The sequence below is a fragment of the Tinamus guttatus genome, unplaced genomic scaffold (assembly GCF_059628265.1).
Source record: "Tinamus guttatus ecotype Peru unplaced genomic scaffold, ASM5962826v1 Tinamus_guttatus_pri_ptg000287l, whole genome shotgun sequence".
Classification (NCBI taxonomy): domain Eukaryota; kingdom Metazoa; phylum Chordata; class Aves; order Tinamiformes; family Tinamidae; genus Tinamus; species Tinamus guttatus.
Window position 1 is genome coordinate 3117270 of NW_028288821.1, and position 21095 is coordinate 3138364.

At 53.3% G+C, this 21095-nt stretch overlaps 2 protein-coding genes across 2 annotated transcripts; both read right to left on the reverse strand.

The window, feature by feature from the left end:
- Window positions 1–941: 941 nt before the first annotated feature.
- Window positions 942–8517, reverse strand: FAAH2 (fatty acid amide hydrolase 2). Its single transcript, XM_088527482.1, has 11 exons — window positions 8314–8517; window positions 8155–8237; window positions 7952–8085; window positions 7532–7741; window positions 7169–7288; window positions 6437–6572; window positions 5190–5307; window positions 4189–4308; window positions 3216–3327; window positions 2317–2511; window positions 942–1481 (listed from the first exon to the last, which is right to left on the reverse strand). Exons 1-11 carry the CDS (start codon window positions 8515–8517, stop codon window positions 1306–1308), a joined length of 1608 nt encoding a protein of 535 aa, XP_088383608.1. The 3' UTR covers window positions 942–1305.
- Window positions 8518–12659: 4142 nt separating this feature from the next.
- Window positions 12660–18574, reverse strand: LOC104570803 (transmembrane protein 47). The gene is made up of 3 exons (XM_010217854.2): window positions 18362–18574; window positions 13279–13419; window positions 12660–12841 (listed from the first exon to the last, which is right to left on the reverse strand). The coding sequence occupies exons 1-3, from the start codon at window positions 18555–18557 to the stop codon at window positions 12660–12662; spliced, it is 519 nt and encodes a 172-aa protein (XP_010216156.1). The 5' UTR covers window positions 18558–18574.
- Window positions 18575–21095: the final 2521 nt, after the last annotated feature.

Genomic DNA, 21095 nt, shown 5'->3' on the forward strand with positions numbered 1-21095 from the left:
TTGGGTTCCTTGGGCAGCCCATACTCCATGCCTGGCTGGCAGGAAAAGCCTCAACGTGCTCCAGAGCATGAGCACAGACAGCAGCAGCGCCAGCAGGGTCCCAGGACACGCAGCACACGCGGGGCAGCACGGCTGCAGCACAGCTCTTCAAGAACAAGGACACAGAGAGGGCAGCAGGCTGGACGGATAGACTCTTTAATACCATCTTCACTATGTACACCTTGCACACATTCACGCACCCCCCGGGATGGCCAGGTCGCAATTCTACGTATGTCCATTTATGGGGGGGAGAGAGAGGCCGGACAGCAGAAGTCAGGAGCTGCCGACACCTCAGGAGGTTGGGTGCAGGAGCAGGGGAAGCCCATCAAGCTGGGTGACCCCAAACATCCATCCTGTTGCAGAGGAAGGGGATGAAAAAACTGGGCAGGAGATGCTTTAGCCATCTCAGCACACAGATCTACCAGTGCTGTCAAAGGCTTTAAAGCCCACCTGTCTCCCCAAAAACTTCTTACTCCCTTGCTTACAAGACCAGCTCCCTCTCGGAAAAGCTCTTCCTCCCTTGCCCATTAGCTCCACTCAAGGTAGAGCACAAAGAGCAGAGCCAAGCATGCTGTTCATCCCGTGAAAGAGCTGCAGCGAGAGAGATCATAAAGCTGCCAACAGCTCTTTTCAGCATGAGCAGCCCTTCTCCTCCATGGGTATGGGAGGAAAACCCATTCGCGTTCTGTAAGTGCAGTGGGACTGCAGGGGCCAGCAAGCCTCGGGTGCAAGAAGGCCACTGGCAGGCAACCTCAGCCACAGAGTAGGGAGACACAGAGAAGAAAGGATGAATGTGCGCAAGAGCGTCTCAGCACACTGCTGGGAGGTGGTCCCCCAAGCAGCCCAGCAGGACGCAGGCCCCTGCCAGCCCCTTCTCTCTAGCCTTCACCCTGCATCCTTAAAGCAGCAAGCGTTACAGAGAAAGAGTGGTCTCTGTGCCTAGAGAAACATCAGTGCTTGCCCCAGCCAGGACATGGGCTGTCTGCTCAGAGCACAGGGCATCAGGGGCTCCTGAGGGACCACAGGGAGGACAGGTCTCTCCCCTCACAGATGGTGCTGTGGGGAGAAGCCAGCTCCAACGGGAACAGAGGGATTTCCCCAGCTCCCCGCACTGCTCACAGGGTAGATGGACACGGTGCTGGCCAGCTTCTCCCTGGGCGAGGGAGCAGATAGTCCTGCGACAGTATTGGGTGTCGCAACCTGTAGGCAGCCTCTGTGAACACAACTGTCTCTGTCTCTTCCTCCTCGGTGTCCTGGGAACACACGCTAGGCTTTTCCAGGGAATACCCATCCTCCGAAGGCCTTCTCCAGATACCGGGCTACTGCCAGGGTCAGGTGGTCGTTGTAGGCCCCTGCAACCAGCTGGATGCCCAGTGGCAGCCCCTCGCTGCTCAGACCTAGCGGGCACTGTGTCACCGGCAAGCCCAAGACATTGAAGATAGCTGCAAGAGAGAAGCTGCATCAGAGCAGACCCTGGGCACAGGAATCAGTCACGGACGAGGTAAGTCACCCCCTCACTCCTCAGGGAAAGTTCTCCCACCCCATCGTTAACTACTGTCCCACACAGCTCCGGCTCCTGGGAGCAGGGCCTCTCTGTGGCAGCAGTCAAATAACATGGCAACAAGAAGCTGCTGCTGGCCATACCTACGTAACCCCAAAGCCAGGCAGCACTGCAGTGTGGTGCTGGCATCACGGAGCTCGAGAGCCAGCAAAGCCACATAAAGAGCTCCAGACTGTCAATCCCAGTTCCTCAGGACACGTGGCAGCCCTTGGACGCTGCTAAAATGCCAGCTCCAGCGGCTTCGCACATGCCTTCAGGACAGGGTGTACCAAGGAAGCAAGGCCAGGTTTCTCTGTAAGGGCGGCCCCGTTAGAGCTAAGCCACAGCAATCCAACCTGCAGAGAGCAGCTGCAAAAGACACACAGTTTTAAAGCATGACAATAATTCTTGTCTGATTTCTGGAGCAGTGAACATGTAGCTGCTACGGGAAGTCTACTATTGAGGCGCTCAACAGGTCTCCCCACCTACGGCTTTGTAGGCACCAGGGCTCCAGAGAGCTCCCCTTGCAACCCAAGGGGGCCATGAAATGACTGAGAGTCACCCAAGAGCCTGGCTGTTGCTGGCACCAGCACTGGGCATCACAAAACTCTACACAGACTGTCACTGCCACCTGTTTCGCTCGCAGGGGAGTGAGACAGGGCACGCTGCCCCGGACGCACTCTTGGGATTGGTAAGGTTACGTGTGGGACCCCTCTCTTGGGCCCAAGGCAGCTCACCTGTGTAGGCAAAGTTGAAGGGCATGCACAGGGGAGAGTGATGCTTGGGAGCCACAGTGGGATGAGAGGGGTACAGGAGCACCCCATCTGGCCCCAGTAAGGTCTCCATCTCGGCCTGCAGGCTCTTCCCCATGCTCACCAGCTTGGCGTTCCCACCAGAGTTCAGTTTCACCAGCTTCTCTGTCAACCCTAGAGCTATGGGACAAGAGCACAAACAGGAATGCAGCATTAGAGCAGAAGGAATAACAGATCCATGTGTTGCACCAGGCTAGGGAGCACATTAGGCGTACACAGCATCCCCCACCTCTTAAAAGAGCTAAGAATGAGGCTATTTTTCCAGTCACTGGCTCATTTCACCTGGAGGGAGCAGCAATGCCAGAGGTACTGGCTCTCAACACACATGCCCAAGCAGAGGTGGCAGAGTGAACCTGGCACTTATTAGACAGAAGCAGCAGTCATATCAGGCACTAATTAAATCCTCCACTGACTGTAGTACAGGTTGATCTCCAATGCTGCTAAGAAGCGACACAAGTACAGGCACCCGGCTAGCTCCCTCTGAGGCCCATCAGTTCTGGCAGTGCTCATGGCAAGGGGAAAACTCTGGCTGCACTCCTCACTTTTCCTTCTAGGAAGATGTCCCATTCCTGCTTATTGAAGATCTGAACAACTGCCCCTCTCCCTAGGGCATGCACCTTCCTAGGGCTTAAAGAGATCATACCACTACTTAAAAACATTTTGAGGCTGCCCAGCATGAACTCTGGAACCCTTCAGGTGGCAATGGAGGGGCACTTTTTTGTTTTGTTCTCTCTGAAAAAAAAGTGGAGATTAGAGCATTCATTCAACAATTCACCCAGCCCTACCACCCCCTCCGGATGCCACTTAGCCCCTTGCAGACTCACCAATGGCTGGGAAGGTATGGGTAGACATGCCCACGAGCCACTTGATCAGCTCCCACAGTGGCCACACTGGCTTCCCATGGTCCCCAAGCAGGTCTGTGAAGAGCTGTGCCTCCTGCAATCACACATCCCTCACTCAGCAAGAGCCCAGCATGGTTAGCCCACAACACTGAAGAGTGGACCGTAACTACAGCTAACTCTATGGCTCTTCAAATACCCCAATATGTCCTGATAAGAGAGTAAATGTCCCCACAAACTGGATCAAATTATTCCCATTCACAGACAGAAGATGTCCAGCACCATCTTTGCGTGACACTTGCACTAATCTAAAGCAGCTGCAGGAGAATCTCCTCCTGCCAGACATACCAAGAAGGGGACCGGCTCTGGGAAAAGAAAGTCCACCTTGCAGGCACCTTTCAAAGCTTCTTCTCCAAGACGATGCTATGAGAAATGCCCTGGATGTTTCCTGGGGTATCTACTATTGTTACATGACTCCAAAAATCAGGTAAAAGGAGATAGAAGGGACCAGACATGCCCTCCTGTGATACAGTTCCTTAGAAAGTGGGGTTGCTTTGTTTGTCACTGCTGTCCACATGGCAAAAACACACTAAGTTTACACCCAGTTCATTTTTGCTACGAAATACTTCCATATATGCACAGAGCATGGCATGGGAGCTAAAAATTGAAGGGAATCAAGCTGGAACACAACAACTAACCTCGCAAAATCATAGCACAATAAAAATAATAATAATAAAAAGTGCTTTCTGCTCCACACAGGCCTGCTGGTAAAGCGTTCTTAATCCACTGTTTCAGTCTCAGTCTCCTAACTCATAGTAATCCTATTAACCCCAACCTGCAACATGGTCTTAGCCTGAGACACACAGCACACGGGTTAAGAGCCTGCCTGGCTGATTTGGTATCGACTTGACTCTTTGCTACAACAGGGTCTGTACCTTGGTCCCGCTCTCTTACACACCTGCCCATCACTGTCACAGGAAGACATCATGGCTGACCAGATCTGGAAAGAATACTTCATCTTGTGGATGGCCACACGCTGAACTTGGATGCCCAGCTCACCTTCCAGGTGCTCCACCACCTAAGGAAAACAATGGGAAGGGTTTACTTCTAAAAGGACAGGACATTTTGCAACAGGTACATGCAAACCAGAGACAAGAAAGGCCTGCAGGCCAGAGTCTCCAAACTAGGCTTCCTTTGTACATCCTGCCAGCTCTCCTCACATTTATCAAACAGAAAAGGTGCCAGATGCTAAGGAGCCGTGTTCTTCGAGCTCTGCCAGAACTCCACCATGCAACCCCCAGCTACGTGGAATTTGGATGCTCCAGAACAGCATCAGGAACAGCACAGAAGGTCTTATAAGCCTCTTAACAGTGTCGTTCACATGCCAGCACAGCAAAGCACTCTAGTGTGCAGCCACTGTTCTACCAAGTGCAGTACCGGCAGTCAGGGCGCAGATCCATGGCTGGATCTTTTCCTTTGCATGACTAAACACGGACAGGAGTCTCGGGTGGACTAACACACAGCATTCCCTTCACTACACAGTGCATCCTCAGGAGGTCACCATAATAAAAAGGGGAAAAGTTAAGAAAGCAAAAATGCATCTACTGCAACAAAACTTAGGCCAAAACCTTTTGCTGCTCCTCCAGGACACGGACTACGTGTGGCTACTACTAGCAAGGGCATTTGCAACTGCTCACAAAATGTTCACCTCATAGGCAGAAAGAACAGAAAATATCTTTCCACATTTTTCCCATTTCTAGAACATAAATGGGACTTGAGGCTGCCTAGACAGCAGCAGAGCTAGCAGCCCTCCAGCCCATTGCCATGTACAGGAGCTGGCCACAGACCACATCACTTTGTCCCCAAATGACTCCTCAAAGTGCTCTCCCCAGGCTTTATTCCCATGCTCATCCCAGTGATAGCCAGCTGCCTAGATAACCTATTCCAGTTCCTTCCTACCTTCTTTTGCATCTGCAAGATCTCCTTTTCCACGGGCGACACAAAAATGGACCCACCATCATGATCCATGCAGAGAAACTTAATTTTCTCCAGTGACACCTTTTCATCCAGCTTCAGCCTGCAAAAGGAACACCAGCACTTAGCAATTTGTTTCTTGTTCCTCACTGGCTGCCAGAGCTGCTCACACGCGTGTTAATGTGAGAGAGGTGCCCTGAGGACAACCACAGCAGAAAGGTGAGCCTCTGAAGACACATGGGACATCTCAGTGCAGTCCACCCACCTACGTGGCCAACCAGTTTTAGGCCCCACTAGTTCTGCTGTCAGAACTGATAGAAAAAGGCAGGTCTCAGTACACACCTGGCAGTTACGGACCTTGGCCACGGCCAGGGCTAGTACCACGCCACCGGAGCCACGGGGAAGTGACAGGAGCAACAGGGAAAGCAGCCACGTGCAGTGCAAGGAGCCAGCAGGGAGGCCACAGTGAGGAGCACCATCTGCCCGGCCTGTCCCCGTCTCTGCTTTGCTCCTTACCGACACGTGCCCAAGCCACGCTGCGGTACAAGGTGGGCACTGCAGCACCGGCACGCTATCCTGCTCCTCTGCATCCCTCTCAGCGAGCCACGAGCCCACGAGTGCCACGGCGAGAGCCCCGCGGGCTCTGCAGGGGCTGTCTAGGACAAGGCAGGGAGCAACGACTGGCAGACACGAGAGTGACCCTCGTGTCATTCAGCTAGTAACATTTGCCCAGCCTCGACGGGGGCAAAGGAAAGGGCCTATTTCCCACTGTGAGTCCAGTGACAAGAGAGAGGGGTGTCAAAATGGACATTTTACTGCTCTCTCAGCATAAGTTGCTTCTCAGGAGCACAACACTACCAAGAGACCAAAAAGCCACATGGTCATGGTGGAGGATGAAAAACTAATTGTTCAGCAACAGGAAAGAGCACGCATAAAAGCCAAAAGAAAGACCAGTCCCAAGAGGGAAGGGATATCTGACATCCAATGCAAGGACAAGCCAGGCTGTGCTCCTGCCCTCAAGCCTCGCTTCAAGGCGGTCATGGCTGACCAAGCCAGGACAGGAAGGAAAACTGCCTGCAAGGTCCCGCTGCGGCCTGAATCAGACAAAACAAATCAGTAACAAACAACCTGGGCTGCACAGACCTGACTTTTTAGACAAAATATCATGTCAAAAGGGGAACGAATTAAAAGGACCCGCTGCAATAGCCAAAACACAGCTGAGAGCCACCTACTTTCTGACTCCAGGCCCAGCCATGACCCTCAGCATAGGCTCCAAGTCCTCCGCGTAGCGGCACATGGGCCCGGTGCACAGGAAGCTGGTCCGCACCCCCTGCGCGTTGGGGAACTGGCCGTCGTTGGGCACCACCCCTGCAAGCACAGAGGCGCCCGGTCGGCCGCGCGCCCGCCACGCCGCCCCGAGCCAGGCGAGCCCCGCACGGCCGCGGCCTCCCGGCGCGGGCGGACGCTGTCGCTCAGGGCGCTGCGCGCGCCGGCACCGCTCGCAGGCTCTGGTAACGTGCACAAGCGCCAAGGAGAAGCGCCCGGTTGGCACCGACGAGAGCCCTGCCTATTGCACTGTGTCTCCAGAGGCTGATAACCGCCCCCAGACAGGCTTATGGAAAGGTGCCTTATGTCAACCTGTGGTTGCCAAGCTAGATACTGACCTTGGGAAAACGTCCCACATGGAGGCTGCAATACCATGTGCAAGTCACTTCCCACCTCCCATGCCTTTGATGCTCAGCGATAAAGTAACTTCCCACTCCTGAGTTAGAGCACCGCCTGCTCAGTTGCAGCACTCCCAGCATGTCAAAATTTACACAACAACAACTAAGGAGCATCCTGAATGCGTTCCTTGCACAGCCCTCCCCACACATTTCACCTCCAGAAGCTCCTGGTGACGGGGTAATGCACAGTCCCCTCTGCCCCTTGCACGGTTTCCCCTGTGGGTCTCCCACCGGCTTTACCTGTGGTGGGTTTGTGGCCAAAGACTCCGTTGAAGAAGGCAGGCATCCGGATGCTGCCACCGATATCGGAGCCCACACCGATCACGGAGCAGGCGGCTGCCAGGACACAGCCCTCCCCACCTGCACGGCAGAACAGACAGCAAAAGCCCACAGCTTGTAGAGGAGGATGTCCATGACACAGGAGTGCGGCCGACACTTCTCTTCATGGGACAGGAGCCACCTCAGTCCTAGAGAAGCCTGAGGGGCAGCTGGACAACTCACACCACAGTGACCTTCCCCGTGTAAGAGCCCCACCAAGTGCTGCCATTCACATCCATAGGGAGACAGGGCGACCCAGGCCTACACTGAGGCATGGAGTCTCACCTGAGCTGCCGCCCACGATCCTCTGCAGGTCGTAGGGGTTGTTGGTGCGCCCGTAGACCCTGTTGCTGGATTCGTACCACATGCACAGCTCGCTGCAGTTGGTGACCCCCAGCGGGATGGCGCCCGCCTGCTTCAGCCTCGACACCACGGCAGCGTCCGACGCAGCGATCACATTGCGGCGGCTCACCAGGCCCGATGTGTTGGGCATCCCTGTGGCACCAGGATCAGCGAGCAGAGAGAGGGGTCAGTGCCGGCTCCCCAGGAATTGCTCCCAGGACAGTGATCAAACGCCCCGAGCGTGGGGGCGACAGGAAGGAGAATGGCCATGGGGTGCCTGGGTGCAAAGGACGCAGATGGGGAGAGGGAGGCCGTTCCCTGCTGCCCGAGGCAGGGCAGGGGCAAGAGCCGCCGCCAACGCACCGTGCAGTGCAAAGGCCTCCTTCACGGTGACGGGCACACCCAGGAAGGGGAACTTCTCCTCCAGCATGTCGTCGTTGGGACCCTCGGCGAGCAGCTTGTCCACCTGCCGGGCCTCCTCGAGGGCCTCCTCGAACCTGCGGAGGGAGGCGGCGCGGGGCAGCGCGCGGGGCGGCGCCGCCGCGGGGCTCCCCCCGCGCACCTACCTGTCGCGGACCAGCGCGTTGGTGAGCGGGTTGACCTCCCTGTTGCGCTCGATGTAGGCCTCCAGCACCTCCACGCAGCTCACCTGCGGGCCGAGGGCAGGGTGAGCGGGGCCGCGCGCGGGGACAGCCCCGCGCGGCGCGGCCCGGCGCGGTGCCCACCTGCCGCGCGCGGATGCGCCGCGCCAGCTGCCGCGCGGGCAGCAGCAGCAGCGGGCGGCGGGGCGCGGGGACGGCGCGCGGCGCGGCCGGGGCGGCGGCGGCGGAGGGGACGGCGCGCGCCGCCAGCGCCAGCAGCGCCAGGCAGGCGCGCGACACGAGCCGCAGCAGCAGCGCCAGGCAGCGCTCGCCGCGCGACAGCGCCATGGCCCCGGCGGCAGCGGAGCCCACAGTGCCGCGCGCCGCTTCCCGCCCGCCCCCGCTGCCCGCCGCGCCGCGGGGCCGCCCAGGGGCGGGAAGGCGCCGCCCCGTCCCGCCCCGCCCCGCCCCGCCGACGGCAGCGGCGGCCCCGGAGCCCTGCGGCGGCCGCCCCCGCCCCGCCCTGGAAAGCGTCATGGCGGCCCCGGGAAACTGTCATGGCGGTCCCCTGCTGTCCGTAAACCGTCATGGCGGCCCCCACCCCTCACGTAAATGGTCATGGCGGCCTCTCCCCTCAGTGTGAGCCCTCATGGCGGCCCTCTCCTCTCATGTAAACTGTCATGTTAGCCCCTTCCCCTTATGTAAACCGTCATGACACCCCCATCCCCTCAGGTAAATTGTGATGGCAGCCCCCTGCCCCATGTAGGCCATTAGGGCAACACCTTCCCCTCATGTAAACTGTCATGACAGCCCCTTCCCCTCATGCAGACCATCATGGCAGCCCCCTCTCATCACGGAAACTGCCATGGGGGCTCCCTCCCCTCGATGTAGACCATCATGGTGGGCCCTGCCCCCATGTAAACTGTCATGGTCCCCCCTTCCCCTCAGGCAAACCGTCCCACCATTCAGAAGCCGATGAGCTTAAATTTGCTGCCTAATTCTGTCAGCCCCACGAGTTTTAAGCAATGAGCAATTCCCTCAACAAAACAGCAATTAATACATTTATTTCTAAACATGCTCTGAGAAATTTTTTAAGACTCTTGGCTGCCAGAGCTGGAGACTGAGCTGGATTAGCCAAACCTACAAGAATTGGTGATGCTGGGGGAAAAAAAAGAAAAGGAAACGGAAAAAAAAAAAAAAAAAAAAAAGGAAAAGGAAAGAAAAGGTGCCTTTTGAAACAAGTGCTTTCCCCACTTTTTCCTCTCCGATGGCAGCTCTTAATGGCACACTCTGGCTTGGGGTAAAGGCGCAAAGGGAGATGGATGGCTCCTATCCCCATCTCCACGGTGCTGCTGAAACACCATCCAGGTGCCCTTATCTAGATCTGTGTGCACCTCGGCACACTCCCCTGCGGCATCCGAGCACCCACGCGCCCTTCGCGTGCAGCAGCACGGCCGGAACACCCTGACCTCTCCCCCATCTGTGTGCCCTCTGTCATCACAGCAGACCTGCAGAATGGTCTGTAAGTCAGGACTTGTCACAACTCAACCCGTGCAACCTTCTGGTGCTGCTGGCAGGTGCACCTCCCGATTGCTGAGTCCAGGGCTTTACGGGTGCTTCATGCAAGCCCGTGCTCCCACTGCTGCTTTCCAAAGCTAAGGCAGCAAAGGAGTCCACGCAAAATCATCCCTGCCTCCTAAACATTGCATGTTGCTGATCTGGCCAGAATTATTTCTCACCCTGTGAGACAGATCTGCCAGTTGTTGCCTGACAGGTCCTTCACAGATGCCAACAGACACATGTGTAGGCAAAATCGGTCTTGTCTGGGTCTCTGCTTCCCTCTGCAGCCCAGGAGCTTGAGCAGAGACCCTCTCTGTGCAGCTCAGCTCTGTGCTCTCCCTTAATCTTTTACAGCTTTCAAGAGCAGCACTTTGAAATCCATAACAGATTAGCTGACGTAGTTATGACCTGAGCCCTTTGTGTCCCCGCTAATCACGCTGTATAGCAGCAATGTCCCACGTGGCAGCTCCTGCCATTTCCCATTAGGTCAAGCAGGTAAGCTGTCTGCAAGTCATGCCAAGAGAGCAGCTAGCCCAGCTCACAGCAACACTGAAATAAAGCTCAGCTGAGCTTTATTTCCATGAAAAGTAGAAGCCCTGGGGTAGCAGGTGCTCTGGAGCTGAAGTATCAGTAAGCTGAAGATTAAAGTTGTTAAGACTGTACTTCATTTAGCAGAAGCAAACAAGCAATAATGCTAAGAAGCCAGGTATTTCTGGATTAAATAAATAAATAAATAATTTAAAAAGCAGCCAGGAGCAAGGGTTGAGAATACGCAAAGAAATTCACGCATCCAACCTGCTCCGCCACCTTATGATAAGGAATGTGATCTAGTTAGAAGAAAAACACAGTTTGTACATCTTGAACTTATGCTGGGCATTATCCCCAGTCATTTCATCAGTGCCTAGGGCTCATAAACAAATAAATAAATAAAAGATTAGCCAAGAATATATAGAAATCGGAGTGGTTCTTCTGCCTCTACTTATATATGTTGTAAACACTAATTAAGCAGGAAACCATGAAATGTGCTGAGCCTCAGAGCTAGGGCTGGTGGATAGCAAGGAGATACACTCTGATTGAAGATTTCCTGTTCTGGTTACCTTCACCGAATTCATCAGGCTCTTCTGGATTTTTTCATCAGTGCAGAGAAAATAAAAATTTAGGAGGGTGGAATGCCTTGACTGCACAATATTTTCCCTTGCAAAACAAGTAATTTTAAAGCTTATCTTTAAAAAAGGCTTCAAAACTAAACTGTTTGTATAGAATAATGGTGAGGAGGGGGTAGAGAGAAGGGTTGCTTAAAGGTTTAAGTTTAAACACAAGACCTCAACATTGAATTTCCTGCAGACTCCCAATGTTCAGAAATTGCTACATGTCACTCCATGCAGTGCCTGAGAAGGAGTGTGAGGCTGCAAATCCTTACCAAATACCTCCACTATGAGTGGGAAGAGGCAAGGAGTAATTTCATGATCTACAATTTTAATAATAGGAACAGATTGAGAAATTTACAGGAGGCTCCTCTGAAGCTGCTTTTGACTAGAGCAAGCACTGAGTGATTCTATCTTCTGCATTTCCATTCCTTGTCTTCTCTAGCAGTCACAGAAGCCAGACTATTCTGCCCAACGTATTTGCACAGCCTGTGGTTATTAGCATTATGGAAATGGTGGATTTCCCCAGGAAATGTCACTTGTGCTCTCCAGAGCACACTGATAGCCTTCAGCAGTGTCCCATAACCACACGATGGGGCTGTTGGTTTGCGTCCTCTGCACTAGAAACCTGCTAAGGCAGCTGCAACTGCAAGATTTGTTTCAGACTGTCAGCGTTAAAACAGAGAGCTCAGAAAAAAAGCGATTGCATTAAAACATGTGGAGTCCAAATCGGGGAGAGCCTAATGCAGGTCAAATGATGAACTTCCCAGGACCCTTCTCCTGTGCTGCCATGGACTGATTTATAGTTACTGATTTCTCAAGAGCTTGACTGGAAAATTCTCTGCTAGCATTGCAGTTTCATGCTGCTATTGAGTACCTGTGTTGTAAGTGCACAGGGTTTTGGAAAAGAATAGGGTTTGGAAATTGCTCCATAAACCTTGTTCCCATACCTCCATACACAGGAAGGCTGCATTTAAGCAGAAAGGATTTCACAGGAACTTTTGTCTGCTCAGAAGGCGCAGGGCCGCAGAGCAGTGAGGGTCTGTAGGAACACAGAAGTACAGTCTGAGAACCAGCAAGTACCTCCTCAACAAGACCAGTTTGCAGCTGACTGGAGGTGCAAGTTATAAAAAGCTTCAGACAGAGCTTTAGCTGAGTGAGATGAAGTCTGCATCCAGTCCAGGCACTCTTCCCCCACCAAATTCTGCTCCCTCCGCTCATGGGTTTTGGCAAGACAGCTCCTGCAGAAACACTTCTCCCAGTGTTAGAGTAGTTTCATTGCTCCCATTGGTGTTAGCAGCACTGTTGGGTCCCCATGAGCTGGACTCCAGATTTCTCTATCGTGGATTCCTTTGGCCAACAAAGATTGAAAATAATCTGGGCCAGGAAGGCTCAAAGTATTTCTGGCTTGAGCAGTTTGCAGCAAACACTTGTCTCATCTGCTGCATATGCTTAGCCCAAGGAGCTAAATTTGCAATTCCTGCTTATATATATCCCAGACCTTTTTACCCTGACCTCTCTTCCCAACTGCTAGTGACAAAGTGACCTCATGCTTTAAAGATCTCTAAAAGAAAATACACAGGCAGGGTAAGGCATTTATTCTTCTCAGCATCACAACAGAGTCTGCAGCCACCAAAATGAGACCCAGTAGCTCTCAACCTTCACCCAGGCTTCCCCGGGACCTTCATTCTCAGCTCGTGTGCACAGATAACCCAGTTGCACGTTACCGATTTCCAGGCTGCTATAATGCCAGTCCAGGGATGTGCCGTGGCCAGCTGCCCCCGCCTAGTACAAGGCACCCTCGTAAGTGTCTGTGCGTAGGCAGTAGAGGATGGCGGCGCCCAGCATGAAGATGGCAGATCCCCAGCCCAGGCCATAGCCCCAGTTGAATTCGTGGTAACTCCTCAGCATGCTACTGTCGACAAACTTGATGGGATAGAGAATCAGGGCACAGATCTGCAGCACCACTGGGACAAAGGAAAAATAATAATAAAAAATAAACAGGAGAGAAGCAAAAAAAATATGTGTTACACTTTCAGAGAGACCAGAAGGATGTTTCATTTTGCAATTCTTCCCCTTTACAAGGGATTCCAAAAAAATATGGATACTTGAGGCATGGAAGGCTGGCAACCTTCACTCCACTTCCCTTTATCCCCTTCCGTCTAAGCACAGAGAGGGCTGCTACACTCAGTACAACAGCAGTGGTGAAAGGGCTGGGACAGTCCCACACTGCAGTTTCGTCATCATTCCAGAATCCTCTGTGAATTTGCAGCTGCATAAAACCAAAATCAAGGGATGAAGTAGATTTACATCTCATCCTTTTTGCCCCTCAGTTGTTCTACTACTACCACAAGGCAAAAGTTATTAAAAAGTATCTATTTCTATTTCAGGATTTCAGAGGTACCTGCAGCAAAAAGCAGAACAGCGACCACTCTGTAGTACTGCCAGTAGATCTCCAAGCAGAACGAGATCAGAGAGATGAGGAAGGACAGGAGCGCGATCGTAGCTGCTGCCAGAATTAACACCAGTGTAGCCACTTGCCAGTCTGGAGTAGAAAAGAGACAATTTGCAGGAAAACCTTTGGTTTAAGACAAAACTTCGATTCAGGACTTCACACTATTCCAGATGCATCCCTTGCCTGGATTTTCCTGTGATGGAATAGCCAAGCCAGCTATTGCTAGAACTTGTCATCCCCCCAAATGTCCCATGTGCCGGAGCAAAACCTGCTCTCATTTCTGAAGTGAGGCTCTCCAGAGAGCGGGGTTTTGCGGAAGGAAAACCAACTTCTGGTTGAGGGCTTGTGGGGATTTGAACCAGAAAACCTGAGAGCTTGGGAAACTGAGAGTGGTTCTCACATCCTTGGAAAGGTCACAGCAGAAATAATCGTCTTCAGAGAACTAAAGCATTGGAGCTTTTGGTTCAGAATATTGGGAAATTGTCTAAAAGTCAGGTAAACTGAAAACAAAACACAAATAGAAGAAAGAAAAAAACACTCTATACCTTGTACTGGGATTTCCAGAGGTAATCTAGAATCTGATAGGACCAGACTTACATAGCTCATTCTATACACTGATTTTTTATAGAAACTTCAGAATGAACACAGCCTAGCTTAAAAAAGGCAGAAATAATTTCTTGCCATAAAACAACGAAATTCAGATATTTTTTCAAGTGAATCATAAACAAGTAGGCTCACAGTTTCTTTCACATACCCCCGAAAAAAACTACACAAATAAAATCCAGTTTTCTTGGAGAAAAAAAAAATAGCACCCAAAGATTCTCAGGCAAGTTTTGGGGATGATTTGCTTCATGCTGTTATTTCAGGTGGCTCAGCAGCCAAACGGCCCATTGCGGGCAGGGAGGTGGTGGAGGGAAGTGCTACCCTTTGGTATCCCCAAGGGAAGGGGGAAGCTTTGGGACATGTTTGCACTTAGAGGGGTGGGCTGGCAAAGGTGACACCAGCGCAGGGGCTGAACACTTCAAACATCTGAGAAAGTATCGGGATCTCTTGGGAGCATGTCCTTGTCCTCCCTATCCTTAGGGGTTCAGCCGAGGGGGCTGAAACAGAGGCAAAGCAAAGGGATTTTTGTCCTCCTAGGGAGAGTGTAAGAGAGTTTCTTTGTGTTCCTATGACCAAACTAAACAAATACACAAGATTTAGAGGTTTAGGCTAGGGCAGTATCTTACCTGAACAAAAATGTGTTGAACTGGTTTAACACTAATAGCTTGGTTCTAAATGCTGGAGGAATGGCAATTTGTGTGGATAAAAGAGCCTTTTGTCTCAGCCCAGCAGGAAGCTCGTTCATGCCCAGCTTCTTAAAGCAACTTCCCACCACTCTTTTCTCTTTCTTGAGTAGGGTTCTGGCCATCTCTGGTAAAGGAGAATCCCCATCCCAAGCAAATAGGCAGCAAGAAGGGAAAACAAACCAAGTCATTGATATTTTCCATATTAGGGTCCAAACTCATGTCAGCAGCATGTGAGATAGCATCGGAGTGCACGTAAACTGGCTCCAAATGAACATGATTTAGGCTGGCAACAGCCCAAGGGGCAGTGCATGGAGGAGAAACCCTGCGCTGGGAACAGAGCCCTGGACAACCTGCAGTTTGTGCAGGGAGGAGGGAAAAGCCCAACAACCTGCAAATGAACGAAGCATCTGGAAACAGCAGGGCTTTTCACTCTGCTTTTGTCACCGCAACAAAGGATTTGCCCAGGACTCCTATTAATCAGCAGTTAACAGTGTGGTGATTTCCCCAGAAGCCTCAGTCCCACACTGGCACAAAACAGATGGCACAGCAGCCCAGAAAGTGATGGAAAGGGACCGGTGAGTGACAGGGTAGGACTCCTTATATTCCTTTCTGGAAGGAAAAGGAGAAGATGTGGCAGGTCCAGCTCAAGACATTTAAAGACCTGAGGATCCCCTTAGGATCAGCCCTGCGGCCAGGACACCGAGTCTGCCTAGACACATCCAGGTGCAGCAGTGCTAGGAAGGGCTTCCCGCTGGAAGCAGGACATCTGCCAGCCCCAGAAAAAGTTTTGCTTCCCATCCAATAGCTAATTACCTTCATGGGGAGAGAGGCAAGTTGGGGGCAGCGAGCTCTGAAATCCCTCTGGGAAAAGAATATCTGGACCCAGCTGTCAGGGCTGATGCCAGCCACAAAGAGCTGCATTTTCTGACAGCCAATGGGGTGGACTGTTGGAAGAAGCCACCAGGAGCAGTGCTGGATACACCTTTCTCCCTGGTTTTCATATCAAAATCGGCTGCCTTTATGGAGGGAACAGCCCCAGGCAACCCTCCTTTAAGAGACTGTACCTATGGATGCAGGGCCAGCTCACGGCACAGCTAGGAGGCAATTGAGCAGCTTCGGGAGCTCCACCAGGATTTCAGGGGTCACAGCTGAATCTCCTGCTCAGAGTTTGCCTACAGCGAAGAGCCTTCTTGTGAGAGAGAGCCCTGTGCAGTGGCCAGATGGTTTCACCAGAGCATCCAGGCAGCCCATGCAGCTCCAGCAGACTGAACATCAGCAAGCAGCCCCTGAAGAGGCTCTCCAAACGTGGCTGTGGCAGGAAAGAGGCTAAAATTAGCCCCTCTGCGCTTCTGTTCCCAGCAGTTGCTCCACAGCCCTGCTTTAACTGGAGGGGGATGGAGAGGCGGTTGGAGTGTAAATCACACGGGCGAGCAGCGCAGGGAAAGGTCAGCACCAGCAGCGAGTCCCCATCTGCTGCACAAACCCCAGCCCATGAAGAACAAGGGATGCGGCCCCGTTTCCCTGCTTGAGTTGTTACCAACAAAAGATGGCACAGAAAATAAGCAGAAGCAAACGGCGTGTGCAGGCCCTGCCGCCCCGCACGCAGCTCTGCCGTTGCTCCCTGCCTCAGAGACCAAGGTCACATTCCCTCAGCTCTACAAAAAGCCCTCAGAGATGCAGTTTTAGCCTGTTCCAACCCCTGGCTGGGAGGGTGAGACATGAGCACGGACTTGTCTCCTTATAGCTTCCCCTAAATGTCCTGCCATGGCCACACGTGTGACAAGCGAGCCGCTCGGTGGCTCTGCTTCGTCTGTGAGCCCTGAGAAGGGCAACATGAGCACGTCCACCATGTCCTGAAGCTGCCTGCTCGTGCTGTCGGCCACCTGGATCCAGTGACCGCTTTGCCAGGAGACCAGGCCCCTGTGGGGATGGAAGTGAGGGGAAACCTGGGGAACAAACACTTCTCTTGGACTCATTTTCTGTGGCGTTTTGGTGCTGAGGAGGGAAGGGCATAGGCAGGGACTCAGGGATGAGTTTCTCCTTCCCCTTCCAGCAATGCCTACTCAGTGAATGCCTACTCAGCTGTTTGGCGTGTGGCACACAGCTGCAAGGACAGATGTGGGGAAACCCCCGGAGAAGGTGGAATTTCCCCCCACCACCTCTTCACCCAATCCATTTCCATCTCATGGCATCTCTTCTCAGCACAAGAATCCGTCTCCATATGGTCCAAGTGATTTCTGGTGCAGAGGCTCAAGTTTGTCCTGCAGGACACACACGGCGAGCAGAGCACAGGACAGCAAGACGTGCTGACCCAGGCTTCGCATTCCAGGTCTCTGCTCCCACTCTTCCTATAAGGAGGGTCTCTCCAGGTGAACTTTAAACCTCTACCAAGCCCAGCAGGTGCAGGTGTGTTGGCCCTTAATGAAAATTTGCTATGCCATGAAACATGGTATTTGAAAACTCAGCCTCAAGGTTTTATTATATCTAAGCAGGGTCCTTATTGTAAAAAGATGTGCAGAAAGCAGAGTCACTTCTCCTGCTGCTATCCCCATCCAAAAGCAACAATGCAAGGAGGAAAACAAGGGCGCCGGACCAAGCCCTGTTCACTGACTGATAGTCGCAGGTGGCAGAAGTGGGCAAACAGATGCAGCGGCAGGTGGGAGAGGCAAGGCAGCTGCTGGCTGCCCATCCGCATCCCTTCTTTTTCCAAGGAGAGTGGCCTTTGAAGGCACCCTGCGATAACGACTCCCTGCAGCCCAGCAGCAAATCTGGCCCGAGCCATTTGGCCTGCTGGGCTGGCCTCAACTTGGGCTCTCTCTGCTCCATCCTCCCACTCACCATAAATGAGCAGGAAGCTCCTACGTGAGCTCACTCCTCTCCGCGATGCCTAATGGGAAGCGCATGTTGCCTCCTGCCAAGTGCAGGTGCCAAATCACCAGGCTTGTTAGCTAAGCTTGAGGCCAAGCCTGGAAGCAACCCCAAACTGTGCAACCATTGGCCTACCCTCTCCTAGCCCTGCTTACCCACGGAGCTGCAAAATCCTTTTTCCAAAGAAGAGGCTGAGTCTCCTCTTTCTCCAGGACATGGAACAGCAGCCCGGAGAGCTGAGCTGCAGAGCACCATGTAGCTGCCCCAAGGAGGAGGCTTCCACAGCCCAGGAGAAGCCTGGACCAGGGTGGGTACAGCTGTGTCATGGGTGAGCCAGGAGCGATGCCCTTCGCTTGTAGGAGAGAAGCAGCAACAGCCACATCGCGAAGTGCATCACTCCGTGCTCATCCGTGGGCCAGAAGGAGGGACAGCAGCACAGGGGAGCAAGCCTAGGTGAGGGGACAGGGCTTCTCGGGACGTGCCCACTAGCGGGGCAGCTAAAAAAGGGACCCAAGCAGCACATTGACCAAATCCTGAGAACCCCCCATAGAGGGCATGGCCCCGCTCAGCCCCTGCTGGGTGGCCCAGCACAGCCCTGCCAGGGGCAATGCCTGAGCCCAGCCCGTTCTCTGCCTGGTCTGCTCTGCTCCCGTTGCAAAGGTCTGGCACATCTCCTGCCCCACACTCCCCTCTCACAACCTGTTGAACTCCACACTGGCTGCCCTTCCAGCAGAGCCTGGGGGAGAGGGCCAAAATCAACCTGGGTGCAAATTTTGAGGTGTCTAAGTGCACCAGGAGCACTGGCAGCAGGAGACCCAGCCTGGCTGCCCCCACTGACGGTTCCATCCCCTGAGCAGTGTGTCCCCATCTCTCACCTGTCTTGAGGGTGGACAGGCAGTGCCACATGTCGCTGGGCTGCTTGCACACTTCCCATAAGGACAGCGAGTAGTAGTCCGAGGTGACCCAGGCAGGGCTCAGCAGGGCCACCACGTCCAGCGCCAAGGCAATGAAGATGCAGCAGAGCGCGATGAGCTTGAAGGGCCGCAGGACGTACACCTCATCCGCAGACATCCCTCCAGCCAGGGCACCCCGAGGCACTGAGCAGAGCCCTGGCTGCTCTCCCGTACAGAGCGCCGTGGGTGAGCGCGGAGCGGCCGCGCGGGCAGCGAGGAGGAGGGCAGCTCCCTCCCGTCCTGCAGCTCCCTCCCGTCCTGCAGCTCCCTCCCGTCCTGCTCCGCAGTGCCCGCGTGCCTCGCGCGCCTGGAGCGGCTGGGGGGAAGCGGTGGACACGGCGGCCCGCGCGCCGGCTGCTCCAGCGCCGCCTCTCGCCCTCCTCAACAGACCATTTGGCAAGGCGCCGGGCCCCAGCTTGCTCCCCAGCAAGGATTACTTGTTAAAAAACCACGTGGGCTCTGCAGCCCACCTCGACAGGAGCTGGGCTCTCTTGTGGCTGGCGTCCCCCCTCTCTCCTGCAGCCACATCCTTGGCATCCTCAGCAGGAATGCAGGAACCTGCCCAGGACCGTGCACGGGGGCTTGTGCAGCCCCGCTGCAGCTCAGCAGGATGCGCACAGGGCTTGGAGCCACCCGTCTAAGCTGGCTCCGGCTTCCAGGGCGCAGTGAGTGCAGTGCACTGGCTCCCAGCTCTGCCTCGCACCTCCCAGGTGGAAGAGGAGAGCGCAGAACACTCCCGTTAGGCTCTAGAGGTGAAGCTAAGGGAAATGCAGGTACGGAGAGTACCACTGGCTTTCCTGGACCAGATTTCTCAAGCGTGTCTGCTGCCTTAGAGTGGTCACCACTATCTGGCACAGTGGGAGAAGAGCTCCTGGAAATCTCCTTAAAGGACTTGGCTTTGCAACCAGGAGCCTTCAAAGGGTTAAGAGCAGCAGCTTCGGGGAGCAGTGGCCCCCTGCCAGCCTGCAGCATATTTCACAGCGCACCATTCCCATCTGTTGGAAACAGAATATAGCCTGCAAGAGACAGCACCATTTGGTGAACTGCCTATTGCAGACCACAATTTGGGAAAAGACTTCCAAGCTTTCCAGAGACTCGAGCAGTCCCAGGCAGCTCCTAGCAGCCATATGGCTCCTGCAGCTCTCCCTGGCAGGGGTGGTGAAAGCGTCACTGCTGCTGAGCTTGGCAAAGCCCGAGATGTGCCTGGGTGAATCCAGAGCACACGCTGGCCTCAAGCACCTTCCCGGGTCCCTCTGGAGCCCTGCAGGACACACACTGGTGTGGCCAATGAAAGCCAGGGAAGTGAAGAGCAGCGTGGGAACGTGTGCGTTGAAACCTGCTCAAGATCACTGTTCTCTTCAAAGTTATTTTACCAACTAATCCACTCCACTATGACACAGTCAGTGAATCCACTCAAGTGACATAGCTCTTCATTTGAAGCAAAGGCCACCCTCTAGTCCCTTTTGTGTTCAAATTCATGCCACCAATATGAAGGTGGCAATAAATAACAATAGAGTTTATTATTAACAGTATGAGCATAGGACGTAACATCCATCCCGGTAGCTTCTGCTGACCAGCCTTTAAGGATATCACCATCCTTCATCCAGCAAGACTGATTTCAACTTCTGCTAACCGAATCGGTTCATTATTGCCCTATATAATTTTTACTGCTTTTTCTTCCAAGTGTTTTCTGGCTTCACACAGATGTGGAGTGACTTTGGTATTTTGTTTGAGAAAGCTGCCTGGTTGATGAGAAGTTACTCCAATTACTACCCACGTATTAAACAGTGCAAAATAGCACTTTTTTTTTTTTTTGGTCATACAAGAAGTTGTCGAGCAAGTCTGCTTGGTGATTTGGTCAAAAACACATGTCACATCACAACAGCAAAGGTTCCTTTGAAACTCCCATGACAAAGTATCATCACCTTTTTCTGCAAGAGAAGCCACTCGGGTCTTGAACATGATCCAAGCCTCAGTTTCGGTGTATTTGCTCCCTCTAGTGTCTACAGCATCCCATGCTCTTTTTGCTTTTTAAAATGAGTCACCCAAATCCCTCTCTGAGTTGGATGTTTAACCACAGCTTCACCTCAAAGACTTCAAGAGGTTTTCACTTGTGTTTTAACACAAATTTGTGCAGCTACTAACATGAGCCCCTCATCTCTAGGGGTTCCCATGGGGGTTTATTGCTTATTTAGCTTACGACTAATTAATAGATTCACTCCTGTGCAGCTGCCCTTCGCAGAGCTGGGCTGAACTGTTGGCCCTGCTCTGTGTCCTGGAGCAGGTCGTACAGTTGAGTTACGGTGAAGTGCCTGTTCTGCAGCACTGGATGCACTGAGCATGATGTGGAGCACAGCGCTCCCAGGGACTAGGGCAGCAGGGCCCTCTGCTCATTTCTGGCTGATCGCTCCTAGCCTCTGAGCTTTTACAGTTTACATCCTCAGGACAGCCCGGATCCATTTGGGAGCTAAGTTTCTCCCTCACCTTTGTCTCCCTCAGGAAATCACACCCACATGGGGTGATGAAATAGGGCAGTGTCTTTGGGGAAATCACATCAAAGGCATGAACGGGTAGCACAAGGAGAGGACGAGGTGTGCTCGAGGCAGGGATCCGTCCTGTGGCAGGGAGCGAGGCCAGCAAGGACGCAGCCTTTCCA